At 41.9% G+C, this 23,488-nt stretch overlaps 1 protein-coding gene across 1 annotated transcript; it reads left to right on the forward strand.

Moving 5' to 3' along the window:
* Window positions 1-4,599: 4,599 nt before the first annotated feature.
* LOC141053756 (histamine H3 receptor-like) lies at window positions 4,600-22,411 on the forward strand. Its single transcript, XM_073550803.1, has 6 exons — window positions 4,600-4,669; window positions 4,868-5,035; window positions 10,516-10,620; window positions 14,108-14,274; window positions 21,247-21,568; window positions 21,683-22,411. Exons 1-6 carry the CDS (start codon window positions 4,600-4,602, stop codon window positions 21,961-21,963), a joined length of 1,113 nt encoding a protein of 370 aa, XP_073406904.1. The 3' UTR covers window positions 21,964-22,411.
* Window positions 22,412-23,488: the final 1,077 nt, after the last annotated feature.

Genomic DNA, 23,488 nt, shown 5'->3' on the forward strand with positions numbered 1-23,488 from the left:
AATCCGATTCATTGCTGGTCATTTCTGAAGGTCGGAGGAAAGGGCTTCCGGCATCCAAATCCACGATCGCTCGCTGGATTCGTTCTACCATTCAGGAAGCATACCGACTTCAGGACAAACGGCCCCCTCCGGGAGTGAGAGCTCACTCCACCCGGGCTGTGGCAGCTTTGTGGGCCGTTCGACACCAGGCTTCGGCTCTGCAACTTTGCAGGGCCGCGACCTGGTCGTCTTTGCACACTTTTGCGAGGTTCTACAGGGTTCATACCCAGGCCTCGTCTGATGCAGTTGTTGGTAGGAAGGTTCTGCAGGCGGCGGTGGTGCATCGGCCGACCTAAGCCCTTCCTGTTCTTTCGTTCCTTATTGCTGTTCCCACCCTTGGGACTGCTTTGGAACATCCCATGGTATTCTGTGTCCCCCAATAAGGCGATAAAGATGGATTTTTGGCTCTTACCGTAAAATCTCTTTCTTGGAGCCTTCATTGGGGGACACAGCACCCTCCCTGTTTAAAATTGTACCGTGTTGGGCCTTTGAGTCCCTTGTTGGGTTGGTACATATGTTTTGAGTGTTCCGTTGCTTCTCCTACTGCTTTTTCACCAACTGAGGTGCCTAGTGCCTGTCAGTGGGTGTATACTGCCGGGGGGGAGCTAATTTTCTTGTTTTGCATAGTGTCAGCCTCCTAGCAGCAGCAGCATACACCCATGGTATTCTGTGTCCCCCAATGAAGGCTCCAAGAAAGAGATTTTACGGTAAGAACCAAAAATCCATCTTTCGCTAGCGCCCCCATTCTACATCGGCCCGATGTGGATAAACCCTTCATTCTGGAGGTGGATGCCTCTTCCATCAGTGCTGGAGCGTTCCTGTTCCAGAAGGACTCGCAAGGTCGGAAGCACCCATGCTTCTCCAAGACTTTCACACCGGCGGAGAAGAATTATTCAATCGGGGACAGGGAGTTGCTAGCAATGAAGTTGGCCTTTTCAGAGTGTAGACACCTGGAGGGGGCTTTCCAACCTTTCCAGGTGTTCACCGACTACAAGAATTGGTTTATTTACAAACAGCCCAGCAGCTGAATTCTCGCCAGGCCAGAAGGTCCTTGTTCTCCCGATTCCACTTCACCCTGCATTTTCTCTCTGGCGAGAACAACATCCGGGCCAATGCTCTCTCCTGCTCCGTGGTGTCATCGGAGGAGGAGCCTTGGCTGATAGTCCCATCTGAGTGCCTGAGGACCGTGGCTCCGGTCGCCCTTGAGTCTGTACCTCTGGGCAAGACTTTTGTCCCTGCCTGTCTGCGACCAGAGGTCCTCTCTTGGACTCATTTGTCCAGGGTGGGTGGACATATTGGGACCAAATGGACCTCTGAGCTTCTAGCGAGGACGTACTGGTGGCCGCATATGGCCCGTGACGTCGGGAAGTATATTCAGGTGTGCGTCTCTTGCGCCCAGAATCGGTGCTCTCGGCAGCGGCCCGCTGGGCTATTCTACCTCCTGCCGGTAGCGGACAGGCCCTGGGAGATGGTCGGTATGGACTTTGTGGTGGGACTGCCCAAGTCCAGTGGCAGGACTGTCATTTGGGTTGTCCCCGACCATTTCTCCAAGATGGTGCATCTGGTACCACTCTCTCGGCTACCTTCTGCACGGGGCCTGGCAGCGTTGTTAATTAAGCACATTTTCTGCCTGCACGGCATGCCGAATAAGATTGTCAGCGACTGGGGTCCTCAGTTTGCATCTCGGTTCTGGAGAGAGCTCTGTTCCCTGCTCAGCATTGAGCTAAATCTCTCCACGGCCTATCATCCCGAGACCAATGGGTTGGTAGAGAGCCAACCAGACCCTGGTCACATATCTACATTTTGTCTCGGCCAGGCAGGATGACTGGGCATCCTTGCTGCCATGGGCGGAGTTCGCTTTGAACCACGCTATGGCCGACTCCACCGGTCAGACCCCATTCCTCCTAAATTACGGCCAGCATCTGCGCGTCCCTGTGCCCATGCCCGTGTCATCCACCGACTCTAGGGTGGCAGACTGGGCAGTGGAGGCACGTGACATTTGGAATCGCACCCAGGGAGAGAATGAGGACCCCCGCTGATGCACACCGGCGCCCTGCTCCGACCTTTGCCCCTAGCGACTTAGTGTGGCTCTCCGCCCGAAAATACACGCTGCGGGTTGAGTCCGCTAAGTTCGCACTGCGCTACATTGGCCCCTTCAAGGTCCTTGAGCAGATCAGCCCTGTAGTCTACCCCTTCCACCACACTTGGCTATTTCTGACACGTTCCACGTGTCCATTCTTAAGCCTGTTCACATGTCCCGGTTCTCTGAGTCATCTGCCGGGACATCAGACCTGTCTTCGGATGAGTTTGAGGTCAATGCCATCGTGGGATGCAAGGTGATGCGGGGCAAATAGTTTTATTTGGTGGATTGGAAGGGTCATGGTCCAGAGGCTAGGACCTGGGAGCCAGTGGAGAATATCCACGCTCCGCTCCTGCGGCATTAGAGCGTAGCGAGGCTCAGAGAGGAGGGGGCCCTAGGAGGGGGGTAATGTTAGGCGTTGGGTTTCGGTCGCTGCACAGCAGGAATCCCAAGCCTTGCATTCGGCAGTCTCCCATTCCTCTCCAGCCGCACAGGAGGCTGCTCAGCAGACTCGACAATCCAGGCACTCTGCTCAGACCAGCTCTGTAGGTTTAGCTGCTGCTGCCACCTCTGGTCCAACTATAGCAACGCAGGCTGGTCAGCAGCGAGCTACTCCAGGGTCTATGTCCTCCTTTCGGTCCACTGAGCATGCCCGTGGGACGATCTCTCATTGGAGATCGGAGGTCACATGCTCAGGTCCTTTTCCAGCTCGGATTGGACTATCAGGAAGGTCCCGGAAGGACGCTGCTAAAGGCTTGCATGGCCATGCGCTAGTATAGACTCAAATAGTTTGGAGTGTATGATGATGAATGCATGTATCTGGTGACTGACTCATTATGAAACTCCTTCCCTTTTGATACGTATGTTGGTAGGGTTTAGAGTCCGAGTCAGTGCCTGTCAGTGGCTAGTCTATAGGCCACAGTGCATACCAGCCGTCTGCACACTAGCGTCCGATGGTGTCGCCCACTGCAGGGCACTATCGAATTGCGGCAAGTGACAGCCACGCTGGTGTAACGCCTTGCGCAACCTGTGCGCTTATCTGGCCCAACCCAGGGCGATTAGTGGCGTCCACCTGAGCGGCACTGTGCACACTTGCACGTGTAATTTGTTTAACCCTTGCTGGCATCGCAGTCGCGGTGCCGAGCGCTAGCCGTCTAGAGAGACTTCAGTCCTGCAGTCTAAGGGCTGAGTTTTGTGACTATACGCTAGTGCTCACACTGCTGAGCTCTGTGAGCAATAACAGGCTACGGCATTTATTATTTGGCGATTGTGCGGCTCTGTGAGATAAGAGTCCGCTTCTGTACACATTGGGTGAGGTTAACCCCGTGTGTTCCGTTATTATACCGCCATATCGCGTCCACCATTACCGAGCAGCAGTTAACACCTCTGCACGGTGGACCCCGGGCTGCGAACGCACCTAAATACCATCTTTATTATTTGATGCATTCCGCCAGCCCGTAACAGGGGTCTTGGATCCCCTCGTAAAGGAATCAAGATATTTTCCCAAATTAGACGATACCATCCTCATATTGTAGCCCTAATTGAGACACGTTTAACCAGAGATTCCGCTCGGCATGTACAGAAGCCATGGGTGCCATGGTTCATTCATGTGTTCCACACTAGTTACTCAAGGGGGGTTTCATTACTGATTCATAGAGACGTCAGGTGGGAGGTCAGAGTGGTTCAGAGGGACCCGGACGGTCGTTTCATATTTGTATACGCATTGATAAACTCTAGAGGATATGTGATACTGTGTATTTATAATCCTCCCCCAGCTAATGTGTCAATTCTTCAAAAGGCAATGAGTTTTGCTTTAAATTACCCAGATGCACACGTTATATGTAAGGGAGACTTTAGCCTGGTTATGGACAATGGCCTGGACATAATTAGATTGGATGGTAGGAATCTCTGGGGGGATTCCCTCTTTGTCTTCATCTAAACTAGCATCGTTCATGGAAGGTAGTGATTGGCTTGATTTGTGGAAGGCGCGTCACCCCACGACACCGGAATACACTTGTCACTCGTCTACTAAATGTACATTATCTCGTATAGATTACATATTTGTCTCCAGCAATCTGGCGATGTGGGTGGGTAACAGAGAGCATGGCAATAAAGGGATCTCAGACCACAGTCCAATTATACTCAGACTTAATTTTGGCCAGTTAAACCGCACTATATTCTGGAAGCTAAATCCTTTTTGGCTAAAGCTAATAGGCCCTAATGATAGAACTGTGGATCAACTAAATAGTTTTGTCCTATCCCATCCTGAGCCTTGGGATGTTAACCTGTTTTGGGATGCCCTTAAGGCGTACTTGAGAGGATGCCTATCATCTACAATCTCCTATATTAAAAAAGTAACTTCGAGGGAGGATATTGAAATGGAACAACGACTGAGGGACTCAGAGGCAGCTTATATAACTAATCAGACTAACGAGAACAGAGCTGCATGGTTGATTTCCCATAGGTTATATTCCCAATATATGGATACCAAGTTTAAACGCAAACTCTTTTTCACCCGTCAGTCCTACTTCAAATTGGGAAACCAGGCAAGTAAATTTTTGGTACGCCAACATAACACATCTAACACTATACTTCAAATTCGGAAGCCAGATAATTCAATAGCAACCTCTACTGAGGATATACTTCATTGATTTTCTGACCACTATAATACAATATATACTTCTGGGCGTGGTCTTGGTGTCCCAGAATGTCTGGACTATTTATCAGACATAAAATTCCCCACTTTAGACTCTACCCAGCGAGTCCTTTTGGAAGCTGATTTTACTATAGAAGAAATAGAAGGTGCTATGATGGATATTGCCTCTGGGAAGGCTCCTGGACCGGATGGGTTTGCTATTGAGCTATATAGAAAGTATAAAGATATATTGGCACCACTTCTCTTAGAGATGTTTCAGGGTATTTGGAGAGGGGGGTGTATGCCGGGTTCCTTTTATGTTCTCCGCATCATGTTCCCACATGCTTTATGCATCCATTAGCTCTCTGTATCTGTAATGTTACACACTTAACATTATGGCTGGTCCATACAATCAGGGCAACCGTTACCACACACCTTTCGTGTCTACCTCTTTCCTCATAGTCTGTAAGCTTGCGAGCAGGGCCCTCATTCCTCTTGGTATTTGTTATAATCTATGTGATTATTGTTATGCTGTAATGTCTATTGTCTGTACAAATCCCCTCTGAAGTGTAAAGTGCTGCGGAATATGTCGGCGCTATAGAAATAAAATGTATTATAATTATTATTATGAAGCAAATATTATTGTACTTAAAAAAGAGGGGAAGGATCATACCGCCCCATATCACTGGTAAATGTACATTATAAAATTTTGACTAAGATTCTGGCCACTAGACTGAACTCGATTATATTGGATCTCATACACCCTGACTAAACTGGTTTCATGCCTGGCAAAAGCAGTTCTATTAATATTAGGCGGGTCCAGTCGATGGTTCAGTATAGTGCTTTGGTATCGGACAATACTTGAGCTTTGTCATTGTTAGACACTGCTAAGGCCTTTGACTCCCTTGAATGGCCCTTCCTAATTGCATGTTTACGGAAATATGGTTTTGGTAATAGATTTCAACAATGGATTAGCTCAATATATGCAAAACCTAAGGCTCCTATAATCATAAATAATTCTATATCGGAACCATTTCCTTTGTCTAGAGTAGGGGTCCCCAACCTGTAGCTCGGGAGCCACATGTGGCTCCCGGTCCCATGATTTGTGGCTCGCGACTGTCTGCCAGCTTGGTGCATTAGGTCCAGGTCTAGCAAACAGGTATGAGGAGCACATCTCAAAATGGTGAATTATGTGAGTAGCCCTGTACAGAAGTGCAGATCTGGATGCACATATACTGGTCTTAGGGATTTAGAGATGTTTTAGGTATGGTACACTGGAGGATGGTACTACCTATTCGAGGATGTGACAGTGTTTTGGGAGTCCTTGATGGAAGAATACTGAATGGGGGATTGTGGGAACCCCTAGATCTCAGTGTACTTCTTTGGAGTGATTTCTGTGGAACAGCTTTGGTTATCATTATACCTGTAATGGGGGCTTTGGTTGACTCTACTTTGAAGGGGGTGGGAGCTGGATGTGGCTCGTGACCCTCTCTCAGTGCTGAATGTGGCACGCGACCATCTCTCTAAGCTGAATGTAGCTCTCAAGGTCAGAAAGGTTGGAGACCACTGGTCTAGAGGGATGCGGCAGGTGTGCCCCCTCTCCCCGGCCCTCTTTTCCCTAGCAATTGAGGCATTGGCACTACGTGTAAGGTCCTCTCTGAATATCAGGGGCATAGGCATAGCGGATCGTCTAGATACTATCTGCCTTTATGCCGATGACATGGTGATATTCATGGACAAACAGGAGATGTTGCCATATGTAATTGATACCATTGATACATTCAGTAAATGCTAAGGTTTATATATTAACTGGGAGAAGTCTGCTTTATTACCCCTTTCTCATAACTCAAGAGCCCACATTGATACTCTGTCTTCGTTGTCTATAGTGTCACATATTAAATATTTAGGAATTAATATCCCAAAAAGTAGTGAACTTGATCTACAACTTAATATCCTTTCAGTATTGGATCTAGTTAGGCTTAAATTTGCATCTTGGAGTAAACTCCCGTCATCTGTCACTGGTCGTATAAATCTAATTAAGAGGATTTTGCTCCCTTAACTTAGTTTTTCCCTCCAACACAGTGCTGTACTGATCCCTAAGTCCTTCTTTGCAAATTTGAATTATCTAATTACGTCCTTCATATGGGGGAAAACTAGGCCTAAACTTAAATTATCTACTTTACAGAGGCCTAAACAGATGGGCGGGGCAGCTCTGCGAGATTTTTACTTATAGTATCTGGTCGGACAGGCTAAGGCCTTGAGCAGCTGGAGGCCTGATAGCCACCTACCCAACTCTGAAAGTCATCTGGCTCACTCTGGAAGAATTGACTGAAGGCTGGGTTTTTTAGAAACAAATTAAAAAAGTAGTTCACTTTGGGGATATTGTAGCTGAAATGCCATTATGGAACAATGACTATTTTCCGGTGCTGTTGAACCAACCATCCGCTGAGCTCTGGATTTCACATGGTGTCTGCTCAATCAGAGAATCAGAGATTTATATGTAAGTGGTGTCCTAATGTCCTTCAATCAAATCCAGTCTAAAATCAAGATCCCAATGCTTTCGCTACCTTCAGCTTAGATCAGCTTTTCAGTCACATTTACGCTCCGTGGGTGGGATCTGGGCTATCTCATTCCTTTTAATAGCAATCCTTAAGTCGCAGGGGCCCCACAGTCTCATTTCCGCTCTATACACTTATATGCTGTCTGTGGGAACTGGCTCTTCCATAGTGGCAATTAGGAGGAGGTGGAAGGGTCTTATTCCTGATGCTCAGGATGAGGATTGGGAGGAGGTTCTTGAATCCCCGATTGGGGTATCTCCTTCAATCAACAATAGAAGGATTCAATTATATATGATACACCAGTCATACTTAACCCCATTGCAACTATTTAAAATGGGTCAACTCCAATCTTCAGAATGTTTGAGATGTCACTCAGCGGAGGCAGATTTTGCTCATATGGTATGGAGTTGCCCTATTATCCTCTCTTACTGGAATGAGGTAACATCACTGTTGACTTCCTTAGTAGAAATCCCAGTTCCCTTAACCCACTGGTCTGTTCGGGGTGTTGGATGGGGAGATGTGGGGACATTATGTTACAATTTTCTTGCTGGAGACACTCTTTCTTGCTAGGAAGATGTTGGCACTACATTGGATGGGTGGTGTACATCCTTCTCTCAGAGCATGGATTGAATTGGTAAATTCAGTTATATCGTATGAGCGAACGTTATATCAAAACCGGGGCTGTCTGGGGAAATTTGACAAAACTTGGGATAGGTGGAACTCCTCTCGCCTCACCATTCTAGTGCACAGTGGTTCAGTACCACCGTAAATGCTATGATTAAAACACTTTGAATCATCCTATGGCATCAAATGGCTATTAATAATACATGACTGTGCTTGGCAGTGTATTAGTTGTAGTTTAATTAGATGTGTAGTATCATTTTGAGATATATATCGCCAAATAGCTATAAAGTCAAAATGTTCTATTCACTTGTTGATTTGGTATATTATCCTTGTAGCAATGTATGGACTTATGAAACCAAACTGTATTAAGGATTTAATATGTAAGGTTGCTGTTCTTTTATAATTGTTTGGGCAAGTGCATGTGTATTACTTTGGCCATATACATGTGTGTATATGTTGTTTTACAGTTAATAAACGAATTAAACAAAAGTGAGACACCATGTGCCATCCACGGCGACAGTGCACCAGCAGGGCATGGCAGTGGGCATCATACAGTCTGATGACAATCTTAAACTAAGAACCTTATGTTCAGTTTTGTAAATTTTTGCCTAGTGGCATTAGATCAGCGTATGATTTTTGAATGTGCAGTCCATGTCTTTTTTGTACTGTTCAAAATATAATTCAGAAATTTAAGGTCTCTAGGATTCTAGCCAACTTCCCTGGACGTGTCCACAAGAGAAAAACAGTTAAATTGATAATATGAATGGTAACCAAAGAACCCAGAACAATTGCCAAAATGATTAGAGTTGAACTGCAAGATTAAGATACAGCATTGAAAGCAAATCATAAACAGAGACTGGAATTTGCCAAAATGTATATTGACCAGACACAAAGCTTCTCAGAGAATATCCTTTCGACATATGAGACAAAACTGGAATTTTTTTGCAAGTCATATCATCTCTTTGTTCCCAGCTGCAAAAATGAAGTATACAAAGAATATTGTACATACTGTGAAACATGGAGGAGGCTTGGTTATGTTTTGGGGCTGTTTTGCTGCATCTGGCACAGAGTGTCTTGAGTTTGTGCATGATACAATGAAATCTCAAGGCTATCAAAGCATATGGAGAGAAATGTTCTGCCCAGAGTGCGAAAGTTTTGACTAAGTCACAGTTCATGGGTCCTCCAACAGGATAATGACCGAAAACATACCTAAAAACATACAGGAATGATTAAGAGCTAAGCATTGTCTATGCTGAAGTGGCATCCTTGAGCCCTGATGTAAATCCTATTGAACATCTGTGGAATAAGCTGAAACATGTAGTCTGGGGAAGGCATCATAGAATCGTAGAGTTGGAAGGGACCTCCTGGGCCATCTGGTCCAGCCCCCTGCTCAAAGCAGGATTCGCTAAATCATCCCAGTCAGATGTCACACCTGAGAAACATGGAGCAGTTAGCTCACAAGGAGTGGGCCAAAATACCTGTGGACAGGTCCAGAAGTCTAATTGAGTGTTACAGAAATCATTTGATGGCAGTGATTGCCTCAAATGGTTGTGCAACAAAATGTTGAGAATTGTACCATCTTTTTTGGCCAATCCATTTTCATTAGCTTGTTTTTTAAATTTAAATTGAAAATTACATTTGTCAGTTTCAAATTATTTCAGTAAGCATTGTAGGATTACTTACTTTAACAGAAGGGTACTAACAATTTTGTCCCAATTTGTATGTCTTTTAAGTTTACGCTATCTTTGGTGGCTAGTGGTTTAACAATTAATGTCTCAGTTGTCTAGCGGGTCAATAGTGCTTCTGACATCCATAGAATAAGTAATTAATTGCCCTCTTGTCTTGGGATCAAAAACAGCTCTAGTGGGTTAGTAATAATATCCCATGGGTGATATGTCAGAAGAACCTTGTTGACTGTATCCGGGGATTTGTCAGCCTTGATTGAAGACAAGTTCATGGCAAGAAGTAATTTCACACAAAGGACAGTGAAAAATGATTTCTGTTTCTATAATTATATAATTATGTTAATGACGATAGAACGCACCAGGGAAATATATGGATATTCTTTGCAATGAATGTTAACATGCTCTGTTTATTTCATATTATAGTTATTTTTTTTTACTGCCTGTTCATTCATATAGCACAGATATATCAACACTTTGAATATTAGAAGATACAGATATTTATGTATTTTTACTTTTTCATTATTAAAATCATAATAACTATTCAGAATATAATGGCAATATGTGTATAGGGCCGCACCTCTAGTCTCCACCCATAATTATAACCCTATATAAATGAACAATCTCTTATTTTCACAAGTGCTTATAATGCAGTCTCCTTCTGGTATGGTTTGGAGCTTTCCTATCAGGATCCAGCTTCAGAGGAAACGCCGGCGGCTAATGTCAGTTAAACATTCAGTATGATCATTCATTTTAGAATGGAAGTTGTCTATTTGTCCATCGTTGCTAATAATATTAGTGCTAATGGTTCTTTGGAAAACGATAAGGAATCTGATTTCTCTGCAGGCACACTGGTCTTCTTATACATTTTCATACCTCTGATTACTTCCATGACAGTACTTGGTAATACTTTAGTCATTTTAGCCTTTATTATTGACAAAAGACTTAGAAACCAGAGTAACTTTTTCCTTCTCAATCTCGCTATCTGTGACTTTTTCATCGGTAAGTCTTTAGGCAAAATGTATTAGCAGTAAAATCCTGCTTAGATTAGAGAATATCTTTTTTTGTTACATTTTTCGTTTTTTTTGTTCAAAATATAAAATGAATGTCTACAAAGAAAGTTGTATTCATTAGCATAGCATTATTATAATATATTATCATAAGTTTAAATTATGTTCTGCTGCAGTATTATTGAATCTGTCTTTTCTCTGATTATGCTGTAATGTCCAATCCTTGCTTTATCATATAGTTCCTGAGCGCCGATCTCTGGGAATATTTCTGCAATGGGGATTTTATACTCACAAAAACCTGTCTATATACAAAATATGTGCATTTATAAGGATCATTAAAGTACATTAGTTGTCCAGAAATGTTATCAAACAGGATGCTAAATATTCAATTTTGACAAAGTTTCAGCATTATCGCCTTAATTCGTGGGTTTTATTTTTAAAGTCTTTTTTGTCTTGTCTTTCTTTCACATTGGCAGATTTTCTGCCAAATTCATCAGACTAGGAGCTCAATATTGATTGAATTGCTAGAAATTCAAACATGCTTATTGTTTCGCTCTTTTAGTTTTTATTTTCTTACAACGTTTTATAGTAAATAATTGCATGATCCTTTTAATAAGCTTAAAATGTAGCACTTAATGTTTAACTGTCTAAAAAAAAAACTGGACAGATTTTGTAGTTCTCTAGGGTGCTGGAGTTCATTTGTGCAAAAATATTGTGACAAAATTGTTGAAAAGTGTCATATGATGTATTAAGTTAAAAAATCTAGATAACCAAAAACAGGCATATAATGCCAAAGCTAAAAAAAAAAAATATAAAATCAGGTAAAATTAACTTGAAAAATGCAAATTAAATAATGAATATGTCACAAATAAAAAAGTCATTATTAGAATCATTTTTACTCCAGAACAAGAGGCACAAAAGCAAGGCTGAGTAGTCTACTGAATAATTACATGAGATCCCGCAATAAGTACTATTTGTGAAGGATATCTTTCATGTACAGTGCATGTTGTGAGCGGTTATATGGAGCAGGCTGAGGAACTGAGTCCCTATTTAACAAGCTGATAATAACTGTGTTACACCTCTGGCATCTGCTTGCAACAGAAGTGATCAGTCCTAAGCTCTGATCACTACTGTTAACCTCTTATTGGAAAGTTGTCAGCAGGTTTTAGGCCCCATGATTAGAGATGAGAGAACCTGAACTGTAAAGTTTGGGGTTTCCGGGTCTGGCACTGAACTCCAAACACGGACTTCTCCTGGAAGTTTGTTTTACAGTTTGGGGAAGAGAATGATTTTCCAGCTCTAAAGTTTTTGTCCCCATTGATTTCAAAGGGGTTTGGGTACAGTTCTGGTACCTGAACCAAACTTTGGGCTAACGTCCGGTCAGACTCGACGACACCGAACTTCCACGGGTCCGCTCATCCCTACCCATGATGATTAGGTCTATACCAAATCATTGTCTCATGTCTTATAATTAGTGAAGAGCAAATAGTGAAAAATTCGGATTTGGGAAAATCGGCACGAGTAATTTCTAATATTCGTGTATTTGTACCGAATAACGGATCCAATGCAAGTCAAAGGGAAAGTTGAATATTTTTCTGCTGGACCCAACAGGTCTGGGGTCTGAGAAAAAAAGCTGAAATGGATGGGAGAGTGCTAAAACTAAATGGGAACACCATGGAGAAGATGCCTGCAGGCCTTTCTGACTCTCACCGCGATAGATGAAAAGCCGGCAATTCATCTACCATGTACACTAAAATCACAGAAGCAGCAGACAGGATAGAATAGACAGACTACATACAGTATATACACATAGAATAGATAGATATATAGATGTCGGTGACACATATATATATATATATATATATATATATACAGTTGTGTTCAAAAGTTTACATATCCCTGCAGAAATTTTGCTTTCTTGGCCTTTTTTCAGAAAGCACCAAAACTTTTTCTCCACTCATGGTTAGTGGTTGGGTGAAGCCATTTATTGTCAAACTACTGTGTTTTCTCTTTTTAAATCATAATGACAACCCAAAGCATCCAAATCACCGTGATCAAAAGTTTACATATCCTGGTGATTTTGGCCTGATAACATTCACCGATGTTGACACAAATGGGTTTGAATGGCTACTAAATGTAACATCCTAACCTGTGACAAATGCCAGGAAAATTGTTCAGGATGCAAAGAAAAACCCACAAATAACAACTGAAATACTGGACACTCTGAAAACTAGCGGTGTGGCTGTTTAACGTTGTACAAGAAGGAGGCACGCACTTGAAGAAAAATGGGCTACATGGTCAAGTCGCCAGAAGAAAGCCAAATGACCCTGATCAAAATAGAAGAATCGATAGAAGAAAAGCCGGCAATTCTGTAGCCACGTAATGTAAAATCACAGCAGGAGCCAACAGCATAGAATAGATGGAATACATACAGTAAATACACATAGAATATAGATATACAGATGTCAGTGACAAATACAATTAGTGCAGTGTGTGCAGCTTACTGTACATGTATTTAATTATTAAAAGATAATTTTTCTAAAAAATATTGCGAGGGCTCCCGCGTAATTTTCTTAGCAGAGGGAAAGTTGATGGCTAGGGACTGATGTTTATAGCCTGGGAAGGGGGTAATACAGATGGAGCTTCCCAGGCAATTAATATCAGCTCCCCACTGTATACTTAGCCTTTACTGGCTATTAAAATGGGGGATACCCCAAGAAATCATGTAGAGTCCCCCTATAATTAATAACCAGCAAAGGCTAGGAAAACAGCTGAGGGCTGATCTAAATAGCCTAGGAAGAGGCCATGGATACTGGTCACACCCCCACTAAAAACCTCAGCTCTCAGCCACCCCAGAAAAGGCGCATCTATGAGGTTCACCAATTCGCTGTTCCCACTGTAGCGGTGACATCAAGCCCCAAGGTTAGTAATGGAGAGGCGTCAATACGCAATAACTAACCCCATAGTTATATAGTGTAAAAACACAGACACCCAGAATAAAGTCCTTTAATTGAAAGAATGACACAGACTCCTTTAATAAAACTTAATCAAACCATACTTACGACATCGCCCATTCCACAGATGCCATTGTCTCCTGCAAAAGAGTTATAATAACAAACAACAACAAACAACAATATTCCATATCTCATCGTAATTAGGACATTACTGCACATGCATCACCCCTGGAATGACTTGTGAGCTTATTTGCATTAGAGTTTTCCAATGGATTACAAACAATTAACGATACTATTTTCTTACAATAGTTTATTTCATGGTTAGAAATCATTAATAATAATTCTGGTCTTTAAAAATGGTAAATGTGTGCACAGAAATTATTAAAAGACAAAATGAAGAATGGTAATTTTTTTATCATTTCATATAGCATATAACAGTCATTGTAACATATTTGTTATTTGGAACAGATGTAATAATACTTAGTACTGATCTTGTTTTTTTTTTGTTTTTTTTTAACTCACAAGGTGCTTTCTGTATTCCAGTGAGTGCTTCATACATCCTGACTGATAAGTGGACGCTTGGGAACGTTCTCTGCAAAGTCTGGTTGGTAGCTGACAACCTTATGTGCACGGCTTCAGTTTTCAATATTGTTCTCATCAGTTATGACCGATTCCTCTCCATCACTATGGCAGTATGTGTTCCCCATTATATTAGTATCACATTATACTACATTCCCACCATCATTTTATTGTTTCATAACCCTTATTTTTTTGTTTTTTTAGCATATGTTAGAACTCGATGTCTGAAAGATTGTCTCACTTACTGCATATCAAATGGTTTCCGCTGTGCAAATTTTACCCATTTGAATAACATATATCAAAACACTGACATTTTTGTTTTAGCTCATTTTGAGGCCAACTCCGTGCTGCAGCACATACAAAAAAGGTTATTGATGAAAAAGGCTTTAAGTAAGATTGCATTGCAAACTTATTTTTTTAAAATAACAGTGTTATTGAACATTTTCAAGCATTTGACCATTACATTGAGAAGAAACCTAAAACATGAAGAGAAGAGAAGCATAAAAAAGGGACTGTTTCTTCTGTTTTTGCAAAATAAATTTTTAGTGAAAACAAATGCACCCTATGCTGCCATATCTTTGAAGGGGCTTGTATTAGGAACATTCTTTATTGATCTGATAATACAAGCTGCTATGCCACACTATAGGGGAATAAATGTTATATTTTATCAGCTAAACTGCAACATAAGAATATTGTACAGTATAGTATAATGTGTAAAATGTGTGCCAACCTAAAGTAAGTAATGCATATCGCACATGTGGGAATGTCCGAGCAATACCCCTAACTTTAGAGCACTGTCGGATATCTACTGTGATGGAAACTACAACACAGCTCAACTAGAGCAGTATAACACTTCCCTGTAACACTAGCGGAAAATATAAAAGAAAAGAGAAAGCGCATCATGTATATCAACCATGTCCATGATGAGCGGATAAGACAGGGGCTCACCTTCGTTGGTTGCGCAACTAGGCACAACCGTGTAGCTTGCATGTAAATCTATGGCGCTGCTGCTCCACCCGCTGGACTCCCAGTGTCCAAAAATGTGTAGGAGAAAGATTTAATGTTGGGGTGATCTTGTCAGCGCTGTCCACAGATGCCCAATCCAGGCTGTAATATATTTTCTGACCTGGATTGGACATCTTTGAGCAGCGCTGGCAAGATCACCCCAACAAGAAATACTTTCTCCTACTAGAGGAAAATGCCACGTGCCCACTGGCTCTTTGACCTCCAGACTGTTTGAGTTCCCAAAAGTTGGATCTTTACTGATAATACCACTATCAATATGCCGTTACATCGAAAGGAAGCTGTCACCATGTTTTTGTCACGTAATCTGAGAGCTGCATAATGTAGAGACAGAAGCTCTGATTCCAGTGATGTGTCACTAACTGAGCTGCTTGCTGTAGTTTTGCTAAAATTACTGTTCATTATTACTAGAGGTCTAGTAAACCTGTTGCATGTTGTTCTCCTTATTCATGAGCTTTGTATAACCCCACCCCACCACTGATTGACAGCTTCCTGCCTATGCACAGTGTACACATGAGTGGTTAGGGTGGAGTTCTGAAAAACTCAGCATTTAGAGAACTGGTAGATTTGCAACAGATAAAACAGGGATTTTATCAAACCTGAAGCAAGTAGCCCATTATGTGATACATCACTGGAATTAGGGTATCTTCCCCTTTGATCGCAAAAACCTGGAGATTGATTCACCTGAAATTATGGGAATACCTCTTTTTGATTCTATGTGATATTCAACAAACTAAAAGATCCTTGCAACTTCATGTAATTATTGCACAGTTGCAGACTTTTTTTGTGCAGAGCATCAATCATTCAACAAAATAATTGTTTAATCAAAAGTATTACTTGCACTTCTTTACATTCAAATTACAGTAAATACAATCAGTTTAGTTTGGTTTATATTAACCCAAGTTCAGTTTGTCTATTTCTAGTAAGCTGGAAACCCAACGGGCTGCACTCTAATCAATCAAATTAATCCTATTTATTTATTTTACCTGATATACAGCTCTGGCAAAAATTAAGAGACCACCACATCAAAACCCTGTCATGGGCAGCCCATTCTCCAGACCTGAACCCCATTGAAAACCTATGGAATGTAATCAAGAGGATGATGGATGGTCACAAGCCATCAAACAAAGAAGAACTGATTACATTTTTGCGCCAGAAGCAGTGTGAAAGACTGGTGGAAAGCATGCCGAGACGCATGAAAGCTGTTTTTAAAAATCAAGGTTATTCCACAAAGTATTGATTTCTGAACTCTTCCTGAGTTAAAACATTAGTATTGTTGTTTCTACATGATTATGAGCTTGTTTTCTTTGCATTATTTGAGGTCTGAAAGCACTGTTTTTTTTTTAATTTTGACTATTTTTCTTTGTCAGAACAAAATACAAAATTTATTGCTTGGAAATTCGGAGACATGTCTGAAGTTTATCGCCTAAAAGAACAATTAACATTATACTCAAAAATATACCTATAAAGAGAAAAATCAGACAAACTGAACATTTGAAATAGGTCTCTTAATTTTTGTCAGAGCTGTATATATGCATATTACCTTACATAGTGCTACAAAGTACTAGAACGCTGTCCCCATTAGGGTTCACAGTCTAATTTGCTCATCAGTATGTCTAAGGATATGTTTCCACATAGCATATGTTTTCAGGATTTGCTGTGGATTGAACGTTGCATACAGCCACAGCGTTCAATCTGCAGCGTCCAGATGTTACAGCATAGTGGAGGGGATTTTATGAAATCGCATCTCCACTACGCGTGCAGGGACGCGGGTGACGCACCCGAAATTACGGACATGCGGCGCATCTTTCCAGACCGCAGCATGCCTATTTATCATGCGGAGACGCTCCGTCTCCACAAGATAAATAACCCAGTCTATGGATACGATGCGGTGATTCCGCATGTGTTCAATGAGCACATGCGGTATCAACGCGCGTACAACAGGGGGGCGGCGCTTTAGGCAGAGCGGGGTTTCTGCTGCATCCAACGCGCTGCAAGTACACAGCGTGGAAACATACCCTTAAAGTGGGGGAGGAAACCCACGCCACACGGGAATAACATACAAACTCCTTGCAGATGTTGTCCATGGTGGAATTTGAACCCAGGACCCCAGCGCTGCAAAGGTGCAGTGTTTACTGAACCAGGGAACATCTCCCTTCTTCAGGAGTGCACAGTCCATCTACGTTGAGTATGTAATCAATCACATCAGTTTAACTATAAGGGTATGTTCACACTGGGTGTTTTTGCTGCTTTTTTTATGCTAATTTTCAGCTGCTTTTTACAGTATCAGCAAAGTCTATGAGATTTCAGAAATCTCATGCACACACATTGTTTTTTGTGTCATCAGGTTTTTATGCTTTGCTGCTTTTTTTGGACATAGAGCCTGTCACTTCTTTCAGCGTTTTTGCAGCGTTTTTCACCCATTGGCTTGAATGGGTGTTGAAAAAATGCTGCAAAAACGCAGGTATCATTATTTGCAGCGTTTTTTCTGCAGAAAAGTCATGGAGATTAGCATGGACAAAGACACTAAGAAAGCATCAAAAACGCACCAAATCCGCACCAAAAAACACCTAAAATGCACCTAAACCTGCGTTTTTGCCGCAGCTTCTTTCCTACAATAAATCAGGTATTTCTGCAGAAAAAAACTCAACACAATTGCCCAGTGTGAACTTACCCTAAAGGTAAAAACAAGCATATTAGGGTAAAAGCATATCAAATGCAGATTACCTTTAGGAAAGAAAACAAGGTTAATCTTATTTTATCATGCTTGTCGTAGGGTTGTCCCCATATAAACTAAAAGAACCATCTACATATCATTCCATCAATCTGTGTACACCCTCCACCCCCATCACTCCGGAAGTCCATGAAAACACTCTTTATAATTATTATAATTAACCCACACCATATGCTAACTGTCACGGTCCAATGGGTGTCATAGGTCTAGGCTCAGCACCTAAATTCTGCTTGTAATTGACAGCCCTTTTGTCTTGATGATACAAAACTTCTTGGCACTTGTATTGATGTATTCAAAGCTAGACCTTCATCAGTCGCCTGGAAGTGGCTAAATCGTATAGGGCAGCATCAGGAGAGAGTCTGCGCTGTCCACCGCTCAGACTAAGGATGTCCTTAGTCTGAGTGGTAGATGCCGCAGACTCTCTCCTGATGCTGCCCTATATGATTTTGCCACTTCCAGACAACTGATGAAGGTCTAGCTTTGACCGAAACATTTCTGTATTTTGTCTTTCATTTTCTACAATAAAATAATACTATTTTTGTTGAATACATCAATACGAGTGCCAAATCTTTTTTCATTATAACTGTCGGCTTTGGATCCTACTTCGGCACCTTTTTCTACAGAAGTGCTGTGTTTATTATCACATTCTCTTATCTTGATGGACATGGTTGACCTATCCTATGTCATCCACCCAGCGCTTCAAATCTCAAGTCTGTGCAAGTGAAGCCCAGACCTGCACAGGTGTGGTTTGCTCTGTAGTTTTGAATGAACACCATTCATGGAAGAAAAAATTGTGGAGAAAAATGCTTTAAAATGCAATTCCTCCTATATACTATGAAAAAACTCTGGAAACTTGTAAAAAAACATTTTCCATCAGTGGAACTGTGTGAGCTGCATGGCATGTTGGTGTCTTGATTGATACAAATTTTGGGTTATACTGTATATGACATTTTATTTACACTGTTTGGGCTCATAATCCATGAAAAACAGACAAGTGCAATCCTATAAAAAATAGAACATTGCACTCTTACTCTTACCAGGGGTGTTCTGTGTGACGTGGCGACATCTTTTTACTATGGGTAAGGGAACTCTCGATGTTTACATATATGACCTTTTTTGCTAACACTATTTAAGGGATTACATTGGGATGTTTCCTCCCCTTTTTCTAACGTAGTGTGTCTCTATTGGAATTTTTTCTATTTATGTTTTCATTAATATTCAATAGATGACACTTATTGTTGTTAGCATTATAGCCATTGATTTTTACATGGGAGTTCCTGGTCCCTTGTTGTTTACATATGTGTCCATGTCACAACTACGGACGGTTGCATCACTATCTGCCTCTTACATTTGTATAATATACTTTTTGTAATTGTATGTTTTGTCATTTGAGAAACTGTTTTTATATTTAATAAAGTGAACTTTTTGTATAGACGACAAAATGTATTATTAGTATTTTTCTGATATTTTTCTTTTTCTGGGAGGGAATTTAAACTCTCATATTTTCTTGATGATATACTCTTACCAATGTTAATCTATGATTCCCTGCTCATATGCGATTTTTTTTTCTCAGCTGCAATTGGACTGAGAAAAAAATAACAGCATTCTGCAATTGTCCTCATATCTCAGACAAGACTCGCCAATGCAAGTCAATGGGTGTGATAAAAACAATCACACGGCACTTGGACTGTGCGAGTGCCATCCGGTTTTTACACACTCATGTCCTTGAAAACTCAACATTTCATCTGCCTCGTACAGTAAAATCACAGCGTGACCCAACAAAATAGAATAGATACATACACATAAAACAGATAGATATAAAGATGTCAGTGACATATATAATTAGAACAGTACTTGTGTAGCTTACTGTACTGTACATGATTTTATTACTGAATAATTGTTTTGAAAAGAAATGGTGTGGCATCTCTCAAATTTTATTAACCAGCAGAAGGAAAGCGCACAGCTGGGGACAGATATTTATAGTCTGGGGAGGGGGTAATACCCATGCAGCTTCCCAAGCTATTAATTTTAGCCGACAGCTGTATACTTAGCCTTTACTGGCAAAGAAAATGGGGGACCCCCAAAAAAGATGTATGGTCCCCCTATAACTAATGACCAGCAATGGATAGGCAAACTGCTGCGGGCTGATATTAAAAGCCTATGAATAGGCCAAGGATATTGTCCCCGTCCCAGACTAAAAACATCAGCTCTCAGCCGCCCCTGAAATGGCGCATCCATAAGATGCACCAAAACTGGCACTTAGCCTCTTCCCACTTGACTTAGTGCAGTGTAAGTTGGGTGATTAGAGTTGTGGTTGATGTCATATTGTCAGGTGACATGAAGCCCAGGGGTTAGTAATGGAGAGCCCCTGTATGGTCAGACACAGTCCCACATGGCAGCTTTTAACTCTCCACACACGGGCACTAAGATCTCGCCTCAGCAAAAGGTAATAGCCCCTGGCTCGTCAACACCCAACTGCCTAGGCCAAAAATGTGTCTGGGATCCACACCTCCATGGGTGAGGGCTCCCACCTACTTTTGACTATGTGGCTAGCTTAAGAAGTTTCCAGAAGCTACAAGCTTGTATTGGATAAGTCCTATGCTGAGGAGAACAAAGACAAACTTCCCCACTGTTTGTTGACTCAGGCCTGATTACATTGCAGTCCAGGGACACAGGCCGGTGGAGGGACGCGCTGTTACAGTTGCATCCATTGATGTAACGTGAGGCTTGCAGGCCCAATTACAAAATCTCTAATAGGTCCCCCAACTCTCACAGGACCATTAGGGTACGTTCCCACAGTCAGTAAACGCTGCAGGTTGGACTCTGCGTACATCCGCAGCGGCCAGATGCTACTGCATAGTGGATGGGATTTCAAGAAACCCCATCTCCACTATTCGTGCACAGACGCCCACGGATCACCCGTGGAGATGGACATGCGGCACGTCTTTCCAAACCGCAGCATATCATTTTATCTTGCTGAGAAGCGAGACTGCACAAGATCCAATGTACTGGACGCGGTGATTCTGCACGGTTCAGTAAACATATGTGGAATCACCTGCGTTCAAAAGCCGGAAGCTCTTTGGATGGAGCGGACATGTGCTGGGTCAAAGCGCTGCCGATTACTGACCGTGGGAGCATAGCCTTAGCCTTATAGTGTTGGTCTTCTCATGTGAGCCAAATGGACCACAGCTCCAGGGGTCCGGGTGTGACTGTAACCCCTGCACCATCTATAGTTACATACCATGTTTGCATCTCTTGATTTAATATCTACACTGTATGTTTAAATGTATAAAATGATTGTAATCTCATTGTCACTCATTTTGCTTAGGTTGTATATCGCTCCCAACAGAGGAACCATAGTCAGACTGCAGTTAAGATGGCTGCCGTTTGGGTACTCTCCTTTCTTCTATACAGTCCTGCTATTATTTTATGGGAATATGTAAATGGTGACCCTCTAATCCCAGTTGGCTTGTGTGTTGCTGGTTATTATTACAGCTGGCATTTTCTTCTTGGAGCATCCACCTTTGATTTCTTTCTTCCATTGATATGCATTACATTCTTTAATCTCAGTATATATTGGAACATTAAAAAGAGGAGCAGGAAAATCCACCAAGTGGTTAAACCATCAAATACTCATCCACCAGATCAAAGTGGGACGTGTTCAGGGCAAAATATTATATCTAACGGCAGAGAAGGAAAAGAAAGAAGACAAGAATGTAGAAACGCATCTCAGCCATCCCTAAGTATTGACATCTCTGTCACAGAAAGCCGAACCCAAGCTATGAAGCTCTCCAGAGATAAGAAGGTTGCTCGGTCTCTTACAGTTTTAGTTTGTGTATTCGGGATATGTTGGGCGCCATATACTCTTCTCCAGACTATTCGTGCAGCTTGTCATGATGACTGTGTTGAATCTTACTGGAACCAAGTTACAAGCTGGATGTTATGGATAAATTCATCAGTGAATCCTATCATATATCCTTTGTGCCATAAAACATTTCGCGATGCTTTAGTAAAAATGTTTCACAAATGTAAAGTTTCATTGTGATAAAGGAATAATAATTGTATTTTTTGACCCTGCGCAATATGTCAACTATACTTCACACTGACTTAAAGCCTAAATGCAGTAATACAACAGCATGTCATGAAACATGAAGTATTTCTTCTGTGTGATGCCCCATTATTCTACGAATGATGTCACGTCTGCATCTGTCAGTCATGACATCACTTCTTTTCTCAGTGACCACAAAATCTCATCTTCTAACACATTTAGCTGTAGTGGTCACAGATAAATCACATAGGAGCCTGGGAGAGGACGAGATGCATGAGTCAGATGATGAAAAATGTCTGCTAAAGTTAGGCTTAATTCACAATAGTTATTTTCCCTTGACAAGAATGTTTGTTCCTCTGTTACAATTAGAATTGGTTGCTGCCATTTGTTAATTAAAGAGATTGTTTGTGATTTCCAAAAGTTGGCCAAGAGCACAAATTGTTTAAAATAACAACTACTACTACTCACCTATTAAGTGCTATATTATATCATTGCGATATATTAAGAGGATAACAACTTTCATGGGAGTGCTTCCTTATTTTCATGTTTTTTGTACTTTTATCATACTCAAACTCTTTAAAACTCTTTATCTACTGCATCTCTGAATAAGGTGCACTTTAAATTAAAAATTAATTATAAATAATATGCTTAGTGTCTGGGTATTGTCATGATCCATGCTGGATTATGACAGATAAAAGCACTAGTAACCTTTTTTTTTTCCTTAAGCTGGTGGTTTCTGTTCTAGTTTTGCCCCCTGTGGCTGTTAGGGTCATTGCACTTGATGTTTTCTTTGCTTGCGTTTTGCCCCTATTGGTCACTGGGATTATAGCAGCTTTTGGCCCCTGATCATTTGACCATTCCCTTTTCCTATATAGGGTCACATGGTCTATGAGCAGGGGTTGGTGACATTGCTCATTTCCAACCAAGACTGGTGAAGGAAGGAACTACAGAGAGCAGCTCAGGGGAGCTCTGGTGTAAAGTCTGGTGAAGGAAGGAATTACAGAGAGGTGTTTCTTGCATCTATGACAAAGCTTGGAGAAGTAGCAGCTATTCTGGAGGAAAGCTGCATTCTGGTGGTGGACTCTGTTGCTGGGAGCAATAGCAACAGAGAAAAGCTAAGTAGTGTTTCCCTGTTTGAATTTTTCCCTGGTGTGTATTAGTACAGCGGTGGGGCCAGTGACTGCACCACCCAGCTCCCTAGAAAGGGATAGATATAGGGTGTGCTAGGGTGACAAGTTCCGGCTCAGCGACAGGTGAGGAGCCTGTATAGGGAACGCTAGGAGTGTGAGGGACACTGACTCAGGGGAGAGCAAGAGGTCTCCACGTCCCCGCTCCCTATTGCAGGGCCCATCATTGTAACTGTTTCCCCTTCCCCCGTGTCTTGTTGTTTTAGTTACCAGCCTGCGGGTCGTGTCACACAGGACAGTTACACGTGCCGTGTCTTGTTGTCTTAGTTACCGGCCTGCGGGTCGTGTCAGACAGGACGGGTTCACGTGACAGGTATATTTTAATGAAGTTCTTT

Source organism: Dendrobates tinctorius, unplaced genomic scaffold (assembly GCF_039654945.1).
Source record: "Dendrobates tinctorius isolate UK_male_01 unplaced genomic scaffold, ASM3965494v1 ptg000171l, whole genome shotgun sequence".
In the NCBI taxonomy this organism is placed as follows: Eukaryota; Metazoa; Chordata; class Amphibia; order Anura; family Dendrobatidae; genus Dendrobates; species Dendrobates tinctorius.